General features: G+C 37.9%; 1 protein-coding gene across 7 annotated transcripts in view; it reads right to left on the reverse strand.

Annotated features, from left to right (window-relative positions):
- The window catches only part of LOC138107604 (kinesin-like protein KIF16B), a 181,513-nt gene that overhangs the window by 27,039 nt on the left and 135,481 nt on the right, over window positions 1-18,993 (reverse strand). For all 7 annotated transcript variants that reach the window (XR_011149635.1, XM_069009024.1, XM_069009023.1 and 4 more), the window contains one exon: window positions 6,632-6,715. Coding sequence is in view for 6 of the 7 variants with exons in the window: in XM_069009024.1 (XP_068865125.1) it covers window positions 6,632-6,715 (84 nt within the window). In the remaining variant the exon portion in view is untranslated. The remainder of the gene's footprint in view (window positions 1-6,631; window positions 6,716-18,993) is intronic.

Here is an 18,993-nt window from a genome sequence, read left to right on the forward strand (position 1 = left end):
ATCCAGAAAACAACCTCAGGCTTTTGTTCCTTCTAAATTAACATCTTTACCACGTGTTTCTATTACAAGAATAATATCTTGCATTGCTGTGGGCTAGCTGAAGGTCTATGGTATTTAATCAAAGTAACATTTTATTGGTATGGGATCAATGGCTGACCTATGCAAAGTTCTGCTTCTTTGTATCTAGTAACTGTAGCCAATAAGTAAAATCAATTTTATTCATTCATTTTTTGAAGCCAACAGGGTCCCACACAAGAAGCAGAACCACCCAAAAAAAGATTAAATGCTTTGCTGCTGCGAACTGCTGCGACTCCTCTTTGAGGGTTGATGCTTCAAAACCAGAAAAGCCAAGTGCCTTGGGCTGCCCTAATGATGCGCTGATGGATGGGAACCTGATGTGAACTTGTTTTCAGATGGCTAACTGCAAAGTCTTACTGTCTGGCAGCAAGACTTCAGTGCTGTTGCTGAAAAGCAGTTATTTTTGTTCTTAAATTTTTCAGTGGTTACTAGAGGTTATGAAAGGCACCTGGTGCAGACTGACTATACCTAAGTTAGAAAATGATCTATGACATGGATTTCATATAACTGATATTCACAATATGGCCTAGCCACACACACTCTTCTCTTGTTTTCATGGATGCATCTATGCTCTTTCTTTCTCTGATCCCACTGCATCCTATTCCTCTAGTGGGAAATTAAAGCCATCACTCCAAGATATTGCATTCTGTAGTTCAGACTATGGTTACGAAACAATCCTCTCTAGGATTATCAAACATTAAAACCAACACTTGCAGTGGTTTGCTTTTGCAGCAGCAGTGCTACTGGTGTGCATTCATGTCTGTGAAAAAAGAGAAGATTTTCCTTTTATCTTCCAGTAAGTACCAAATATATTCTGAATGTGTTCTGAAGTCCATCTCACCTAGATTCTGCTAAGAACAGTATTTACCACCACACTGTCAGAGGCAATCATTCTTCAAGAGCCAGGCTGATGAGCAGCTGGATTTAAAGCTCTTTTTAGAAAGCTTTGTTGTTAAGGATGTTGTAAGCTCATGTCTGTGTCTAATAATTTCCTTTTAGTAATCACTTCGAACAAACATGTATATAGTAGCTTTGAAAGGTCTTTATGACTGGTGTCAGCCAGGAAAAAAATCAAACAGAAATGGTAACTCTAGCCCCACTTGATAGGATTTTTGCAATAGAGACATCAATTTACCTATAACTAGCATAGGTTCTCTCAGTTAAACATATATAGGAATGGGGCAGTGAAACAAAGACTAATGGGGAGTATTTATGAAGTTCATACTGAATATTCAGGTGATAAATAATCTAAAACCTCATTAGAACATTTCTGTCCTCATGACTTCAAGGAAAACCTCAAGGTCTCAGGCAGATTCAAACATTCTGTTTGCTCACATTTGATGACAAATATTTTGAGGGTTTTTCCCTTCTCTGACATTTCTACTGCTGGCTTCCACCAAGGTGTTAATTCAAAAATTAATAAGACAAATAACAAAAATTAATCTAAGTTCAAGAAAAAGGTGCTATTTCCCTTATTTTCACCTTTTCCTTAAGAACCAGATTCCTGGAGTCATGTCAGCTGAATGTTACTTTTAAAGGGGAAAGACAGCATGGCTAAATTTAGAGCCTTATTAAAAAAAAAACCAAACCCTAGAAATCATCACCTCCAAAGGAACTCAAGTGAAAATAAAAACTAAAAAACAAACAAAAGATTTGACTTCTAAGTTAATCTAATTTTGGAAGGTTAATTTTGGCTGAAGGTAACAGCAATATTTCAGCCAGTTCAGTGTCTAGAATGTGTTCCCCAGACAGTTCTACAGATTGGACAGCAAAACTGAATTATGCAGCTCATTCAAGATTTATTTCTGCCTCTTGCAATAACACCTATCATTGAAATCCTCATCAGCAGACATCAGGAAGTGAGGAGGTTAAGGACAATTATATTATTAATTTTAAATAAATTGAGTGTGTCTATCTTTTAAAGAGGTTCAAAGTACCAAGAAAAAAGAAGAGCAGAAGCAATGCCAAAAAGATGTATATGCTTCTACAGAACTCGATATAGGCTCACATTACCATAGTTACAGGTTGACTTTCATTCCCTGAGCTCTGTAAGTGGCAGCAAAAGATAACACATGACTCCTACCGACTGCTGAGCTTTATTTCTAGATCACAGGATATTCTGAGTTGGAAGGGACCCACAAGAACCAGTCCAACTCTTAATGGAATGGCCCATCTGGAGATGGAACCCACAACCTTGGTGTTACTAGCACCACACTCTAACCAACTGTTGATGCCTAAAAACCCCATCAGGGATTTTGCTTGTTTCTCCCTTTGCTGTCTGCAAACCAACCTGAGGAAATGCAGCCCTGAGAACAGGGAAGAGGAAACAGGGAACAGAGACAAGGAGACCGACTGAGGCTGGGGGGAGTTTTTGTTTTCCTTTAAGCAACAACCTGTTTGGATTTTGTCAGCATAACCGTTGTTTTGTCCTAAACACACTGGTGACAGCAAGGGTAGGAAAGAAAGTCTAGTGGGTCCATGACTGCAAGGCTTCTGACCACAGAGTCAAGAAACACAGCTCAATCTGCTATGTCAGTTTAGACTCCTGCCCAGTTTCTCTTGGCTGCACAATGGGAAAACTGGGCTAAGAATAATCTTCATTACTACAACAAAGCATAAGTCTAAGAGAAGAAAAAAAGAATAGTAAGGGGAATTGATACAATACAGAAATGCAGTATCCAAAGAAGCTGGGATTTCAGGAAAATTTCTTTTTAGTGTCATGAACAGACCTAGCAACTCACAAAGGAATAAAAGATACTTGAGTTAAAATGGGAGTAGATACATTCACTGACTCAAGTGCTTCCTTTACAAAGCTCTTGCTTAAAAAAATATGAAAAACTGAATATACATTATCTGAACTCACTAAAAAAAGGATCCTATGCTCTTACCTGCTGATTTCTATTTGCAAGAAAGGATAGATACACACTAACTTCTGTTCATTAACTTTAATCAAAAGAATTCTTGGCTGTTTCATTTAAGGCAGATTTAATCAAGCAAGGTTGGCTCTGAAGTGAAATTACAGTATTTAAACTGCAGAACAATTAATGTAGAGTTTTGCCCTGATGAAAAACTAAATTAATAGATTGCAATAGGTTATTTTGGGTAGATAATTTTAAATAAAATTTAAATGTTTTCTCTTAAGATGTATAGGAAAAAACTTGCACATTATTTTCCTAAGCTCTATGGTAATGTCAAATACAGTTCAAAAGACTTGATATTATACCAACAAACACCAAAGCAAAAAAAAAAGTGCTTACATTGCAATTACGTATCATGCTGGAGATCAAAGTTAAGTTCTCAGGTTCATCTCACAGAAAAGTAGTTCATATAATGTGCTTTCTTACAAACAAGGCATTGCAAAGTGTGGATACAAAAATGCTGTTAGCAAGGAATTTTCCTGCTTTCTAAGCCCGTGGGATACTTTTCTCTCTCACAAAGAGATTAGCATAAGTTCTATAAACTATGAACACCTGTGACCTTGTAGAACTATGTTTATGGTACAGTAGAAAAATGGATGTTTAGGATTTCTAGCCAATCCACCCAGGGGGTGGCTGATCCTTTGTCCAATTAGACTATGAAGAAAAAGTCTATAAAAGAGTTTGTAAAATAATTAAAGAAATCAATCTTGCTGCACAATTCCTGCCTGCTGGATTTCTCTCATCCTCCCTACAGCTGCAGGATACAGTAATATTTGATACAGTAATAGTGAAGCTTTTGGTTAGTCAGCATTTGTACCAGCTAGGATAAATAAAAGAACTTAATGTTATACACAAACTTGGAACTTACTGGGATTTTAAAATCACAATCCTTATAATTTGGGGCTCTCTGGATTCTTTTACTCCAAGTAATTTCACCTTCATTATGATGAAATACGCCCACTTCTAAACCCAGGCTGAAATAAGGTAACGCTTCATCTCAATCTTCAAACAAAGCAAACTGCAACAGCCAGCCCCCCGATTATAGTTGTCTGGAAAGGTACCAAAAACCCCACTGCTCTTCTCAGTACTTCTACTGTGTCAAGAATCCTAGAGATGACATGTAGGAAAAACTAAATTCTTCCTAAAGTGTCTTGCAAAGGGTCAAATCTAATTAGGCACAAGGAAAACTGCAGTTGCTAAGAGATCACCTGTGGGAAGCACTGAACTAGCCAAACCTATTTCAATGCAAAAAGCTCAGGAAAAATGATATGGAGTTCCAGCCTATTCAAGATGCATGAATACCTAATGTAAAAACTGGAAGAGCAAAGCAATTTCTTTTTCACCACCACTGGGACAACCGCTCCACTCATAATCTTACCTTACGGAGTATTTGTTCAGAACACTTATTGGACTGGTATTTCAGGCTGTCATTTGTTTTTAGTCAATAAAATTAGCTCAGATGTTGAATAAAAATATACATTTGTGTTGGTCTGGTAACTCTGCTTTGCCTTTTCTAAAAATCCTGTATCAGCTATTAGCTCTTGACTAATCAAGTGGAGCAAACAAAAAAGCTTTTATACCCTACTACAGCTATACCAACACATCATCTGTGAAGCTTGAAAGAAATTGCAAAGGGTTTTCAGCAAATCAAGGTACAGGATCAGGTGTGAAAGTCAACTGAATACAAGCCATGCTTCTACTTGATACCAAGGTCTAACACTCTTACCTTCTACCTGACCAAATTCCCATGTGAGAAGCACGCTACAGTCCAAAAGCCAAGGAGCCAAGTCCCTCACTGAGACAGTCTGTCCATTCACTACTTTCCAGTTAGCCCACTGAAGTATGCTCAAGGTTCACACCGGACTGAAAGCCACAAGGCATGAACGGACAGTATTTGAAATAGAACTAATGCCTGGGCCATCTGCCACTACTGCAGCATAGCTGCCACTTTCAAAGCATAACTCAAGATGTTCTTTGAGCCTTCAAGGTATTACATGACTTTGGAAACCACCACTGCTTAGGTGGTTTCCCTCACTCTTCACCAAGGAGGCTGCAGCTGTGTGAGCTAAAACTCTCCAGCCATTGGCAAAGCCAGAGCAAACCACTGCAAAATATGTAGTGAAAAGAAAATACCATGATTAGAGATCTATACATCAGGGAGTTTTGATCAGCTTGTTGTATTGAATTCCTCATGGCAAGGATAGTAACATTTGCTTGGCTCCTTGTCCTCTTTATCTAACTTGCCCTAAGCCACGGGGGATCTTCAGTTTCTCAACACTGTGAGTTGTCAGGACTACTGAGTGGAATGGCCAAGGGGCATAGGGCAAAACATATTCATGTGAACAGTTGTCATATATTATTATGCTTGCAAAATATATAGGTAATAAAGTTTTAATGACCTATTTAGTTAAAATAGATAAAATTTAATTATAAGTTAAAACCTGGCTATATAGAGAGCTGCAAGTACTACATGGCCATGATCAAAGCATCGCTATACAGAGCAGTTTTAACATTAGAATAATTACAATAAAATCTGTTCGTAAACCAATGAAAGGCCAGAAAGATTAAGGGATTAAATTTTTTACTGGTACAAAAATATGCGAATTGAGTACTAGACTGGAATATGGGTATGCCTTTATGCTGTCTATCCAGGAGGTGAAAGAAAAAAAACCTCATTTTGTGCTTCATGTAAGACAGCCTCACATCAGAAGTCATTGGAAGGATGTTTTGTTGGTAGATCAAAGAAAAGGTGAAGTACAACAAAAAATTACCTAAGAAAATATTCCAGTTGTAAGCAATCTACTTTCATATTCATTTCTCTAAAGCACTACCTAATGCTATTTTAGCTCTACAAAGAATTTAATTCCTACTGACTTGCATGATCAAGTAATGCCCAAGTTGCTATAATATAGTTGAAATGTGTGCAGTTTAGTCTTTGATCATGACTCTTCTTCCTTCCCAAAACCCCACCTCCTGGCCCTAGGCTGCAGTAAAACATGCATTAACATAGAAATATAAAGACCTAATGTGTGATAGGAGTTCAAAATCATGGCGTCCACACAGCACTGTAGAACTAGCAAAATAAATAACTCAAACCCTCAAACTCAGTAACTTTGTCCACAATAAAATTAATTTTTAAAATTAATCGAAAGAAAAAGAATATGTTCAGAAAGTTGGGTTACAAAATAAAACTCAAGGACGCCTAAATATTGCTTTCCTTCTGTCATGAGATATTTGGATATACTAACTATGATAAAATAGTAAATCTCCAACTAACAAATTGCATTTAAAGTAGCAGTATGTTTTTACTAATCTTGTCTTGCACAGAGACCAGCTGTCTACAGTGAATACTTACCCACCACCTTTCCCCTTTAAATAAATGTATCTCCTGTGAACATCTCCAAAGAGTTCCTTTTTTTTTTTCTAGACTAGGATTAATTTATGTTTTAAGAGATGTTTCATTACTTTGCAATGTACTGCTGCCATCTCCTGTGTTAAATGAGGCAGCAAGTAATTTGGTATTTACAAACAGGCTTTTTATTTAATGTTGATCACATGGGAATGGTTTCTGTTGGTCAAGCAGGGAGTACTCCACCTAAACACACACCAGAAGCCTGTTAAAAAGCTGGTATTACCTCTAAGTGACACCGTCGTTCTGCAATCACTCGCTCATCCTTGTTTCCAAAGAGCTTCTTTGGAGGGAATTCTAAAGTGGCAACCTGGAAGACATTAAAGGATGAATCAGCACCAGAAGTGACAAGCTCAAATGAGAAAATTCTGTTTAAACTACAAAGCACTAGGAAGAAGAAACTGCCAAATATTCATGAGCTACACTATATGCTATTAGTAAATATCACATTATACATTTCTACTGAGGTTATTGCAATCTGCTCTGTAGTATTGCTAAGATAACAACGCATTTTGTCATCAGAGAGTGACTGAAAGAAAATTTAGGAATTGGACTGCCACTGTTTGCCCACATAAATATTAAAAACTGCCAATCCAAATGTGAGAACATAGCGTCAAATAGGAAGTAAGAACAACTTCTGCAGGAAGGTGTATTTTAAAAGACTGCATTTAGTCTCCTAAAATCTGTGGTCTCCAACTGTATGGTGGTGTAATTTGTTTGGTTTTAATTATGTTCTATCAAAAATGTAAGATCATTGGATCTAAGAATGATCACTGAAGTCATGCTCTGGGAGATGCATTGCTGGACTCCAGCCATCACCTGACCTGAAGCTTTTGTTGTGCCCTAAACTACCACTTCTTGTAACTCAGCTGTAGCTCAATCCCATTCAAATGTGTGTCCACGCTGGAAGCTGATAGCTTTAATTTCTGAAGAGAATTCCCACATGCAGGCAAAGTCCTGCTTTATCACACCAAAATGAGAACAAGGCAATGGCATAACTGCTAAAAACAACTATTCAGATCTCTACTTTTAGTTCTTCCAGAGAGGTGTTCAAAGCTATCTCCTAATTTCTTTTTCCATCCTATGGCAGGGGGGAGAGGGGGAAGGAGAGAGAGAGGGAGGGAGGGAGGGAACTGTCTCCCCTTTTTGCACACCAATAAATAAAATGCTTGAACTAAATCCAGCCAGCTATATCTGGAAAACACACAAAAGACTCAAGAGTTGGTAACAAGTACCACTGAACATGGTCCGCTAAGCCACTGATGGGAACAATCCAAAAGAAAGCAAGTCCTCTCCCCATAGTTTGTTTGCACTTAAAGGTAAATCAAACCCATTTTTTTCCCAGCACTCATATCATGAGATAGAAATATGCAACCTCCCACTGGCATTGCTGGAATTGTTTTGCAGGTCAAATCCCTATGTAAAACTGCCTCCTGCATTAACTCCCCAGGCCATTTCATGATATTGAACCAATAAAAAAGATGCATCATTTTCTAGTCTATCAGCACATACAGGACTGTAGAGAATTTATGGCTGGTTACAAGGAGCAGACACATACTGATTTAAATGAGGAGCTCCATTATTAACATTGAATGTAAGCATCTTTAAAATAGAGAGGAATTCTGCAATACAAGTAATTTATTCCCACTCTCTGGTTCAACTCCAACTTCAATAATTTTAAAGAAATGTCTAGACATCTTAAAACGATAAAGGTGATGTGGGGCACCAGAGGAGATGGAAGAGATGTCTGCTCTCCATCAGTCTTGCCAGTATGACCCAATTATATTCCTAAAATTTCTCCAACTATATTCTTCTCAGTGTGCCTGCTTCTTCATGTTGGCAGGACAAGCAGTACACAACCAAACAGTATCATATAATTATGTCCTGAGGACTTATTTCACTGCATTACTCACTTCTTCACCTATACACAATTATAAGTGCTAATATTTTCAAGGACTTCAAAACCCCACATCTGCAGAAATTGTATTTTATTAGATAGTACTGCATCATGTCACTACCAGGAACAAGCAAGGTGAAACAACTACCACCACAATCCCCTCCTGGACATAGGGAGATTGTTTTTATATTTATTTGCTAATAAATACTTCCATTGCAGGATTTTTAAATAGTGTCTATTAAAAACCAATTTGTACAACGAACCGACCACTATGGCATCCTCAGACCTACTCTGTGGAGTCAAAGCAAGATCTTAACAGCTAAAATCAGGAATGATTTCTTCATCTAAATTAAGTTCCATCTGAACAGGAATTTGGGGACTAATTCTACATAACTTTGGGATAAGCAAGTTGTTTTCCTAAGCTTTCTGGATGTATTTTAGAAGAAAACCAGTTATGTTTTATAAAACGAAATGTGTTTTGCTTAACACTTTCAAACAGAAGTAGCTACTCACATTGTTTTAATGTTTAACTCCCAAATCACTACATGAAACCAAACCGAAGTCCATTACTACAGTCATGAATTTAATATGCAAGACAAAGGTCTCAGCCAGTAAACTTCGCTCTGCAACGTTCAAAGTCATAACACGTACCTATATGAAAATCATGAGTTTTTTGCTGGTAAAGGTGTGGGGATCTGAATACTTTGTACATAATAAAAGCCATCATGCAAATCAGAATGTCAACATGCTGAACTATTCTTGACATACACATATAAAGTTACCTATGTTTGTAACATGCCAGTGTTGCCAGTATGTGTACAGAATATACCTATTTATACATATATGTCACTTGGAAGGATTTTTCATCCTCCAGAGGTATGTTATAAAGGAATAATCAATTACTGCAGATGGCATCTCTACAGGGCCAGATGCAGACGTTACACAAACCTCAGGCCTGCTGGAACATTTCTGTGTCCCACATTTTCCCAGTGGACTATTTCCATCATACAACAAATGACCACCCATCTACATGACAGAAAATCCTCCAGCCACAAATTTCATCATCACTTCAGCAATTCAGTTATTTCAATAGGTTCTACTCCACTACATGCCAAGAGTCTAATGCCCACCAAAATGAGAAAGAGACACTCAAAATTCTGCAGGCTTGAGTGTCAGGCTATCCAGACACTTAATGCAGACATGACAGCACCAGTTCCCACCTACTCTGCAGCTTGAAAATTATCTTTGCAACATAAGAACTGGACACATCCATGCAGCAAGGTGAATTATGCAGTCCTCTATGTGACTGAAATTTCAGTGTAATAGGAAGCCAGTCCATTGTACTATATTTATATAAAAATACACTATTAGTATATTTACCAGAGACAGTGTGCTTATTATATGTGTGTGTATATATATACACACACACACCATTTATCTTCGACACTCTGACTTATAAAGTTATTACTTTAATGCAGGAAAAAATATGTTGGTGAAAGAGTCCCACAAAGATACTGAGTAACAATAAAACATTCTCATCTCATCATAATTTTGTTTTATAAAAAAATAAATTAAAAAAAGCTCAGTAGCACAAATACAGAGATAATGACGTTACAATAACTGTCTATAAAAATCCTCTTTCCTAATGTACTATTTGATATATAGACTCTGAACGCAATTGTGTGAGATTCAGCAAAGCAAGGTTCAATAGAAATTTGAGGTTTATTTAAAATACTTTACTCATTTAAGCCAAAGTGCAGTAGCAAATATTTCAATAAATTCAAATTTTCCTATTAGTGGTGCTACAGCACCTTTATGAAACCGCACAGTAACTTCATTGGAGATAATCACTGCTACAGGCTGATGCACACAGTACGGTACGTGACTGAGCAGCATTTGTTCTGGCACTGAAATATGTAAGAGATCTTGCAGGTATGGATTTTGTATCAAGATTTTTGCCCTGGCTCAAACACTGTAAGGAAATTTCACACTATCCAGATTCAGGAATATAAATTATTCTTTCAGAATTAAATGTTTGTGTACCCTCCTGCTCAAATTAATTCTTCAAGGGTCTCACCTTGACTACGAGATGAACATTTTGCGACAATGCAAGGTGTAACAGTGGGACTCTACAGGTAGCAAGGTAAAAAATTCTCCTTCCATGGAATTTCTGAAGCGCACTCCTCCCTTCCCTGTCCCCCTTTCTGCAGTGGCAATGGAAGCATTTGGCAGGCAGTCTTCTTTGGCAGGGATGTTTTGTCATTTTCTAGGGCTGCTGATGAGGTGATGTATTTTCTGTCAGGGGAAATTAAGAGGCATATTCCCCAGCCTGATAGGAAGAGAGGGCTTGAATGATTTCCTGAGAAGCTTCTGTATGCAGCATGCAAGACTTCTAATTTTTATTTTGACAGCAGAAGCATCTCCCTACTATAATTAATCATTGCATTGCTGCAATCCAAATTTCATTATATCCATTAGAGTGTGCACACACACGCATACTTGTACCATGGGCAAGGCTGGGACTATGCTTGGACCCAAAAGGCAAAGGCAGATGATATATTTTAAAGTAGTACACAGAGACCTCAACACTGCATACCAGCACTCCTAATGTCTTTTAGACATTAAACTTTTTACAGTTAATGATGTTTATCCTACCTGGCAATCGTTGCTGGGTAGTAGCAGTTGTAGAGAGGCAAACAGTCATTTGCAATTTACTCCCTAATTTCTTTACAATAAATAAAGGCCATGTTTTATTTCTGGGTCTTGTATTACTCAGAGGCATGTTATTCGTCTGTCTCAGCAATATTATACGTAAGAAACAATACTTATCTGCCACAATGGAGTACTTGTGAGTTAGTACAATCAAATTTAGACAGTATTAGGTCCAGTCCTCAAGGGGAAGGTGCTTCATACCCAGCACATGTTATTCTAGTAAATTTTACACAGCTAAAAGAATTCCTCTAATTCTCCCATATTCCAGTCAGGAGACTGGTTTTTAGCAGGTGTTTAATGCTGTAAGAGCAGATGGCAGAACAGCAAGTGATCCTTTTATTTTTTTGTCACCTATTCTATCTTACATACAAATCTGACCTTAAGATTCTGGGAACAGCACATACCTAACACCATCTATATGGAAGCAAATCCTTTCGAAGTGAAACCATGCTTCATAGTCTTCAACTACTGAGCCCCAGGGAGAGATGCAAATTTGGAGACTGGCCTTTTGGAAACCAAGACAGAGAAAATGAAGGCTCCAATACCATGAAATGCTGTGCCTGGGATGGGGTGCACTCTCACTTCAGAACCTTTAGGAAAAATAGCCATCACCATTTGAAGGGTGTCCTTTAATTTCTATTATAATCTGTTGGAGACTTTTCACTGGCATTATGTCTGCTGGGGGACCTGCTGGATTTAATTCTGTTCAGGGGTTTTATGGTACAGCAGAATAGAACATGTTAATGAAAAGTCTTGTACAATACTTTGCAGATGATATTTCAATATAGAGTGGACCAAAGTAGAATACCACATAATACACACATGAAGGCTTGTCACTTCTGAAACATAAAATTGTCCCAAGTGTTATGCTCCCTAAACATAAAAAATTCCATTTTCTGACATCAAGCAAAAATCTACAGGATTGAAACATCTTATTATTTTTGGCTTGTACAGTCTATGCTTTCATGCCTACAATAAGGTAAAAGACTTTTTTTAGGAAGAAAAACAGGGCATTTTAAAGAAGAAAAACAGGGCATTGATGGAGACTGAGTCATCTTTAACCTTTTATCCAAATTCTCTTTGTACTTCAATGTTTTGATACATTTAAATGGGGGGAAAAGGGGGGGAAAAAGAAAATTAAGGAAATGCTAACTATTAAAACTAAGAAGTCAGTCACCTTTAATTCTCATGTTATTTTTACAACTCAGAATTTTCTCGTTTTTCGAAGAGTAGCTCTGGCTTTTGATCCTTTGTACCAGAAATCTCTGTCACAGATGAGAAAAATCAAAGAGAAGAACATGGCACTGGTTCATGTGCGAAACTGGCTGGTTTTGCAGCCGCTGCGGCAGCACCTGACTTGATTTTGCAGAGAGTAACGAAACAAAAAACTGTCCTACTTTTAGTTTTTGAAGTTTAAACCAAGTAACTTAAGCTTCAACTTCTCAAGACAGTAAGAATCCCAGAGTCTAAAGAAACTAGACAGAAGCTGTATTTTTAACTAAGAACTTGCACCAAGTATTTAGGGATTTGTCAAGGTGAAAAAACAACAAACAAAAAACCCAAACAAACAAAAAAACCCACCACAAGCTTAATTTCTATATTTTTATTTTGCCTGAAATAAATTACCTTTTCTACACATTTTCATAAGAAAGCAGTAGGCAAAGGTAAAAAGTTAACACTTACTGGGCAGATTAAAGGCTGCTTTATAAATTCAGAAAACAATCAAATGGAGATCAAAGAGAAATAATTTGATATACTATCCACTAAAAATGAAACCAACAAAATAACATATAAAAACACTGAAGTTGTATTTTCAGCTGATATAGCTCAAACTGTTTAAAGTTGAGTGAAGAAACCTCTAAACGTATTCTCTCTTAAACAAAATAGTAACAGTCCTCCATTGCATAAATCCTTCAGTGCTCTCCCAACATGTATGCTGCAGGTAAGTCATGCCCTCAGAGGACAGAAGGATTAAAGACATTATTTTCCATTATCAATTAATCAGGGAGAGGGAATATCCAGGGAATTGTTTTCTGGATATTCAGATTGTCACCTTCTTTTCCTCTTCCATTTCTAATACTTTATTTTTTCCATCTCTCCCAACATGTTCTTCCCCCACTTTCCAGCTTCCCAACTTGCCTCTGTCTTAACGCTATGCTTCCCTCCATTCCTGCATGACCTACCTAATTCTTTACCTTACTCTACTGGGCCATTTGCAATCCTCCCTGCTATCTGCCAGAAGGGGAGAGGGATTTGATATTCTCAAGAGGCAGCATATCCAAGGATAAGCTAAAACTCAGAGGTGGACCCATGTCAGCCTTCTAATGGAGTGAACTCCCTGGAGAAGGCTGAACAGCAACAACAAAAGTCATTATTTATTATAACAAACAAGGGTAATTAACATCCTACACTGAAGAAAACTCAAATGACCAGGATACAGGAACAGGAAAAAGGATGTAAGCAACCTTCCTCCTACACAAAGGGTCTCTACAGAGAGGTCCCCGGTACCAATCTAACAGTCAATCCTTCACTGTCTTTGAGGGGAGCAAACTCTGCTCTCAAGGTCTTTGTAGTGTTTCCAAGAGCCGAGGAGCTGCTTTAGCTTCATCCCTGCTGTGTCTCAGCTCCCAGGCTTACATGCTTACAGCTTTCTGTTGTTGTTTCTCCTTGCTACTACAGGCTCCAGGGCCTGGATTTCACTCAAACACACACAAGGGAATGAGCATCTCCCTCCTTCCTAGGGTAAGTCTACTCCGAAAAATCTTAAATAAATTGGTTGGCAAATATTTCACTTCTGACAAATGCAAGAGATTGCAGCAGTGTAGTAGAGTTTTGGTTTGGGGGTTTTTTGGTGAGTTTTGCACCCGATATTTCCTGTACACAATTTATGCCACAATTTGGTTTCTAATCCCTTTACAGCACAGCCTTTTTTCTTCCAAGAAGCTGCTTTGCCCCACGTACATGAGAACATTCTTTTCTTCCCGCTATCCATCCTTTTTGCTCCATGCCAAAGGTTTACCTAACCACGGGACTGGTTTAACCTTTTCATTTCTGGCTGGTAGGGGCAACTGCCGGTTTGCACGTTGCTTTTTGCTTGGCCCCTAATGCCAGCAGCCCAGTGAGCCAGGTCTGCTTTATCCCCTTCAGCACACATCCCATTGAGGCCAGAGTGCACTGGAGACCTGCCAAGCAGGAAATTTGGCAACTTCTCCACTTCACTTAGACTGGTTACAACTCCTTGCTTTTTTCCTACTTATCTCACTGGAACATCATGCATATCTATATCTATATCTTCATCTATATATCTATATCTCAGTACCAAGAAGCACAAGCACTTAAATCTCTTCCCATAAATATATGCAGTTCTGTTGCAAGTCAGGATGCTGTGACTAAACCCCAATAAATTGGTATTTACCAATAAATGAGCATCTTCTCAGGACACACAAGCTCTCACAGCTCTGCTGTCTTTAGCTCTGGGTAATTATCTTTGAACTTTCAAGATCTTTTGCCAGTTACCTTCCTCAGACAGGCATAATTGTTTCTCCAAAGAACATTTCAACTCTGTCCCACTTAAGAGGAACAAGAACACAAAAAGAGAAATTCTCCTCTGAACCACCCTGAAACCTCCCTATGATGATGCAAAATGACCAAATAGGATTAGACACTGAAGATTTCTCACTTTGAATCATGCCTACTTGCCCATCAAACAATCATTTGTAATTATCAAAAAGGTTTGAGAGCTCTCATATCCATGTTTCTCCTTTAAAACCAGCAAGCTGACCTAGACTTAATCTGCAGTTTTGGAGCTATGTTAAGATGTGAAGGCTGTGGTTTATCAATGTAATTTTAACTCCATTTAGTTTGCCTCCTGCTACTGAGAAAAATCAAATTAACTGCAGCCAAAGAGGCTACCTTGCACTACAGGAGTATTTTTTTCCTTAAAGCAATTCTAGACTACTCAGAATAATAGCATACCAAAATAGAGCCATAAGCATGAGTCTATATATTATTTGACAAATTACTTCATTGTTTGGTCCATTATAAGCAGTACAATACCATTTAAATACAGAATACCTATGAAAATGAGCAATAGGATGTAACAAAGTTCATGCAAACCTTGCACATTTCTATAAAATTATGCAGTTTGGGGATTTTAATATCTTTTATAAAAATCAGAAGCTAATATAGCCAGGGCATCTTTCCAAATAGAAACCAATAACTGTATAGCTCTTAGGATTATCAATCAAGGTGAGACAAACAAAAATTGGCCGAAATGGCAAAGAAAGTATTTTGAATTTCATATGCAGGCTGTAAAAAGGTAGAATAAGATAGTGCAGAAGCAGCATACATCAACCAAAGGATATAACTGCCTTAGAGAAAAACCAGTCAAAACCAAATAAAAATAAGTAAATTTGAGTTGTAGATGCGTTTGGAAAATAAGCATGAAAAATTCCTAACATACCATGTCTTTGCAACCTTGATTTTGCTTCCTTGTTCGTCTATCACTTGCCAAGAGAGAAGTCTTTGGGGGAAAAATACCAGCATGGCATGGCAGACCATCATCCAAGACAAGGATATGTGCTGACCTTGAAATTAGATGGACAAGTTTAATACCTACTCTCTATGCCCTTAGGTCATGATTTTGCGAACTAAACATTAATCTTCCTTCATGTAGTCTCAGGTCTTGGTTACTTCTTTAAAGAAATAGTAACAACTCCCAGGTTTGCAAGGTTGTATCTTCAAAGATTAACACATTAATCAATCTTTATCAAGGTATATGACTCAAACCCCACTTCTCAAAGTGATTTTCTGGAGATCTCTGTAGAGTTTATTCTTCTTTCAAAATGATTTGGGGTTTGATTTGCTGGGATTTCCAGCAAGGTCAAGGCCGTCCCTGCAATAGCATGCATCAACCCCTACCTTCACCCTGACTGCATACAACCTTGCCCCAACTCTGCACCACATTCCTGCTGATGCCACGGTGCCTACTGGGCCACTTTGACTCCATGCTGAGAAGTCACAATACCATTTGATTTAGCGACAGAAACAGGCTCAGAGAAGGGGATTCGGGACAGCAGTTTTTACAGTTCTCCCTAAGAAGATTTGCTTGTTGCACAGGAACTCATCTCAGTGACATCTGGCAGCATTTATGACACATCCCCATCTCGTGTGGCTGACTGATGCCATAAATTTCAGTCACCCTTGCCATTGAGAAATGTTAATAATGAAAACTCATCAACAAGCAGTAATAATTTGTATTGATGACTAGACAGATGCCTTTCTGACTACTCAGAATTATTGGCAGATCTCAGGGTCTTAAAGAACAGCTGTCACAGAGAAATACACCTGCAAACAAACATGCAGTATGCCTTCAAGTGTGATTTGTTATAAGATATAAAGTGCTAACTCTCACAACAAACTGGACTGATTACAAGGAGAAGTTAGACAGCCTTCTGCATCATTTAAAATGATAAAACCAGAGAAAAGGCAGTGCAGGCACACAAATGGGAAGCTTAAAAGGAATGACTTAGTCCCCCCTCCAACAGTAAGAGTGATTGATAGTCACACAGGTTATACATTCATTTTCACTTGCCTAGTCGCATAGACACTTTAGAACTAGCTGCTTTATCACAGACTTAAAAACTAGCTGTAAGCCTAATACAAATTTTCCTTCCACTATTACTGTTTTCACTAGGTAAAGCTTAAAATGACAGGTAACTAATTAAATGTAATAAACTTGACACATATATTTTCAGGAGCTTGCTTGGCAAAGGATTTTGAATGTGCAGGGCAGAAAAGCAACTCTGGATACAGAAAGACCACTGTTGCTATCAGTTTCATGAGCAATACCATATTTAGTACTGCTCTTGAGCGTCAGGATGGTGGGTAAGAATAGATATTTGTTTCCAAGAATAAAATTTCTTGATCAAGCACTCGAAGCTAAATGCTTCATAAGCAAGACCCATGTATATACCACACAGACATGAAAGTCTCAAAGACACTCATGAAAAAGCCAACATGGTATTGAACCAACATCATTACTTAGGGCAGGGGAGAAAAAACAGGGATGTGTTTTACAATTGCAAGAATTTGGGGTTAGATTACATGTCAGTAATTTCATAATTCTCATCTATCAGATGCTTTCTAGAACAATGTTTTTCCCCAACAAGCACTGCTTCACTGAGTCTGTGTGAGAGTCATGCTGCTCCACCTACACAAGTTTTAGTAACCCAGGAAAAGAGGGGAAAGGCGAAAAACCACATTAATATTTTCACTGTTTTTTACAGCAACTTTACAATGAGTTACAGCACATATGAGCTTTCAGGTACAATCAGAATGGAAATTATGCTACTCTACCTATTTAAATAAAACCCTTCAATACATTATTTTGCAACTACTTTACATTACTGGTACTACCAAACAACTGAACTTAAAAGTAAAGGTCTCCTTATTTATGCCCTGATTTAAAAACAAAATCTGAGTTAGATTTGAATGTACAGTGAGTAATTTGAGGATTTAAAATACTCCTAAAGCTCTCCTTCAATTTTTTTCCATAGAGGACATAACAAGACTAGGACATGCAGTATTCAGAAGCAGTTTGAAAGAAATTTTTTTAATTTCCTGGAAAATACAGAGTATACACTCAAACAGCTTCAGAGTACCTGCACTGCTGAGAGCAGTGCAGAAAACAAATATAAAGCATCATTTATAGCCACTAACTGTATGTAGGTACTATGTGTACCTACATATATGTGTATGTAGGTACACATAGTGGGTACACATGTAGGTACCCACTATGTGTACCTACAGTTAAGTATGACAAAAAATAATGAATTCAATAGAGAAAAAATTGTCCAAACAAAACCCTACCTTTAATTCCTTTTACTATTCACAGCATTTTAACCAATTATAGATAACCATGAATTAATCGAATGCTTTAACGATGTGTCCCAAAGTTTGGCACCCATGAGAAGTGTGCTTTCTCATCTCACTCACATCACTAACATTCTCATACTGAATTCTGGTTTTCAGACATAGCCAGACAGCTCACCCTCCAACACTATTATTCCTGGCTTTGGTTCTGAAATATGTCCTACAGTAAACTGGGCAACATTCTCTGCTTTTAGTCTTCTCTTGACATCTTCAATCCTATACCTGCAGCTCAATATTTTTTCTGAGAACCACTGCTTCTTTGTGTTTATTTTCATATTAAACCACAAGAGATTGTATTTTATCGCTTTTTGTCATGCAGGCATGTCTAATATATTTTTTGGCTTGGGCTTTCCTGCTTTAGGCTCTCTAGAGGCATAGACAATTCTCTTTTGTAAGATGGAGCTTTCTGTATGTTGTGTGTTGCAGAGATGGATGGTCTCTTCCACTTTTTTTTTAATATATTTACATTACAGCAGTCAAGAGACCTTTACAGGAAGATCTCACTGTGAATACAAAACAAGGCATTTAGAAACGTATTTAGTAACTGTACTACCAGGTACACAGGCCAGAGGACTTTGTTTTCTTCCTTTCTTCTGAAGTCAACTAATTTTTAACTGAGAAACATAGTATTATTTTCACCATATTGAGTCTGAAAGATCATTAGTAGGAACATGATAAACTAATACTTTAAAAAGACCCTTAAACTAAAAATGCCTCTTGTAGATTGTAACAATGCTAGCCTTAAGGTTTGTTTTAGAATCATAGAATAGTATGGATCGGGAAGGACCTTAAAGCCCATCTTGTTCCAACCTGCCTGCCACGGGCAGGGATGCCTTCCATTACACCAGGTTACTCCAAGCCCTGTCCAACCTGGCCTTGAACACGTCTGGGGATGAGGCAGCCACAGCTTCCCTGGGCAACATGTGCCAGTGCCTCACCAACCTCACAGGGAAGAATTTCTTCCTGGGATCTAACCTAAACCTACCCTCTGTCAATTTAAAGCCATTCCCCCTTGTACTGTTGCTCCATGTTGTCTTTGGTTACAA

This window comes from Aphelocoma coerulescens, chromosome 3, assembly GCF_041296385.1.
Source record: "Aphelocoma coerulescens isolate FSJ_1873_10779 chromosome 3, UR_Acoe_1.0, whole genome shotgun sequence".
Lineage (NCBI taxonomy): Eukaryota > Metazoa > Chordata > Aves > Passeriformes > Corvidae > Aphelocoma > Aphelocoma coerulescens.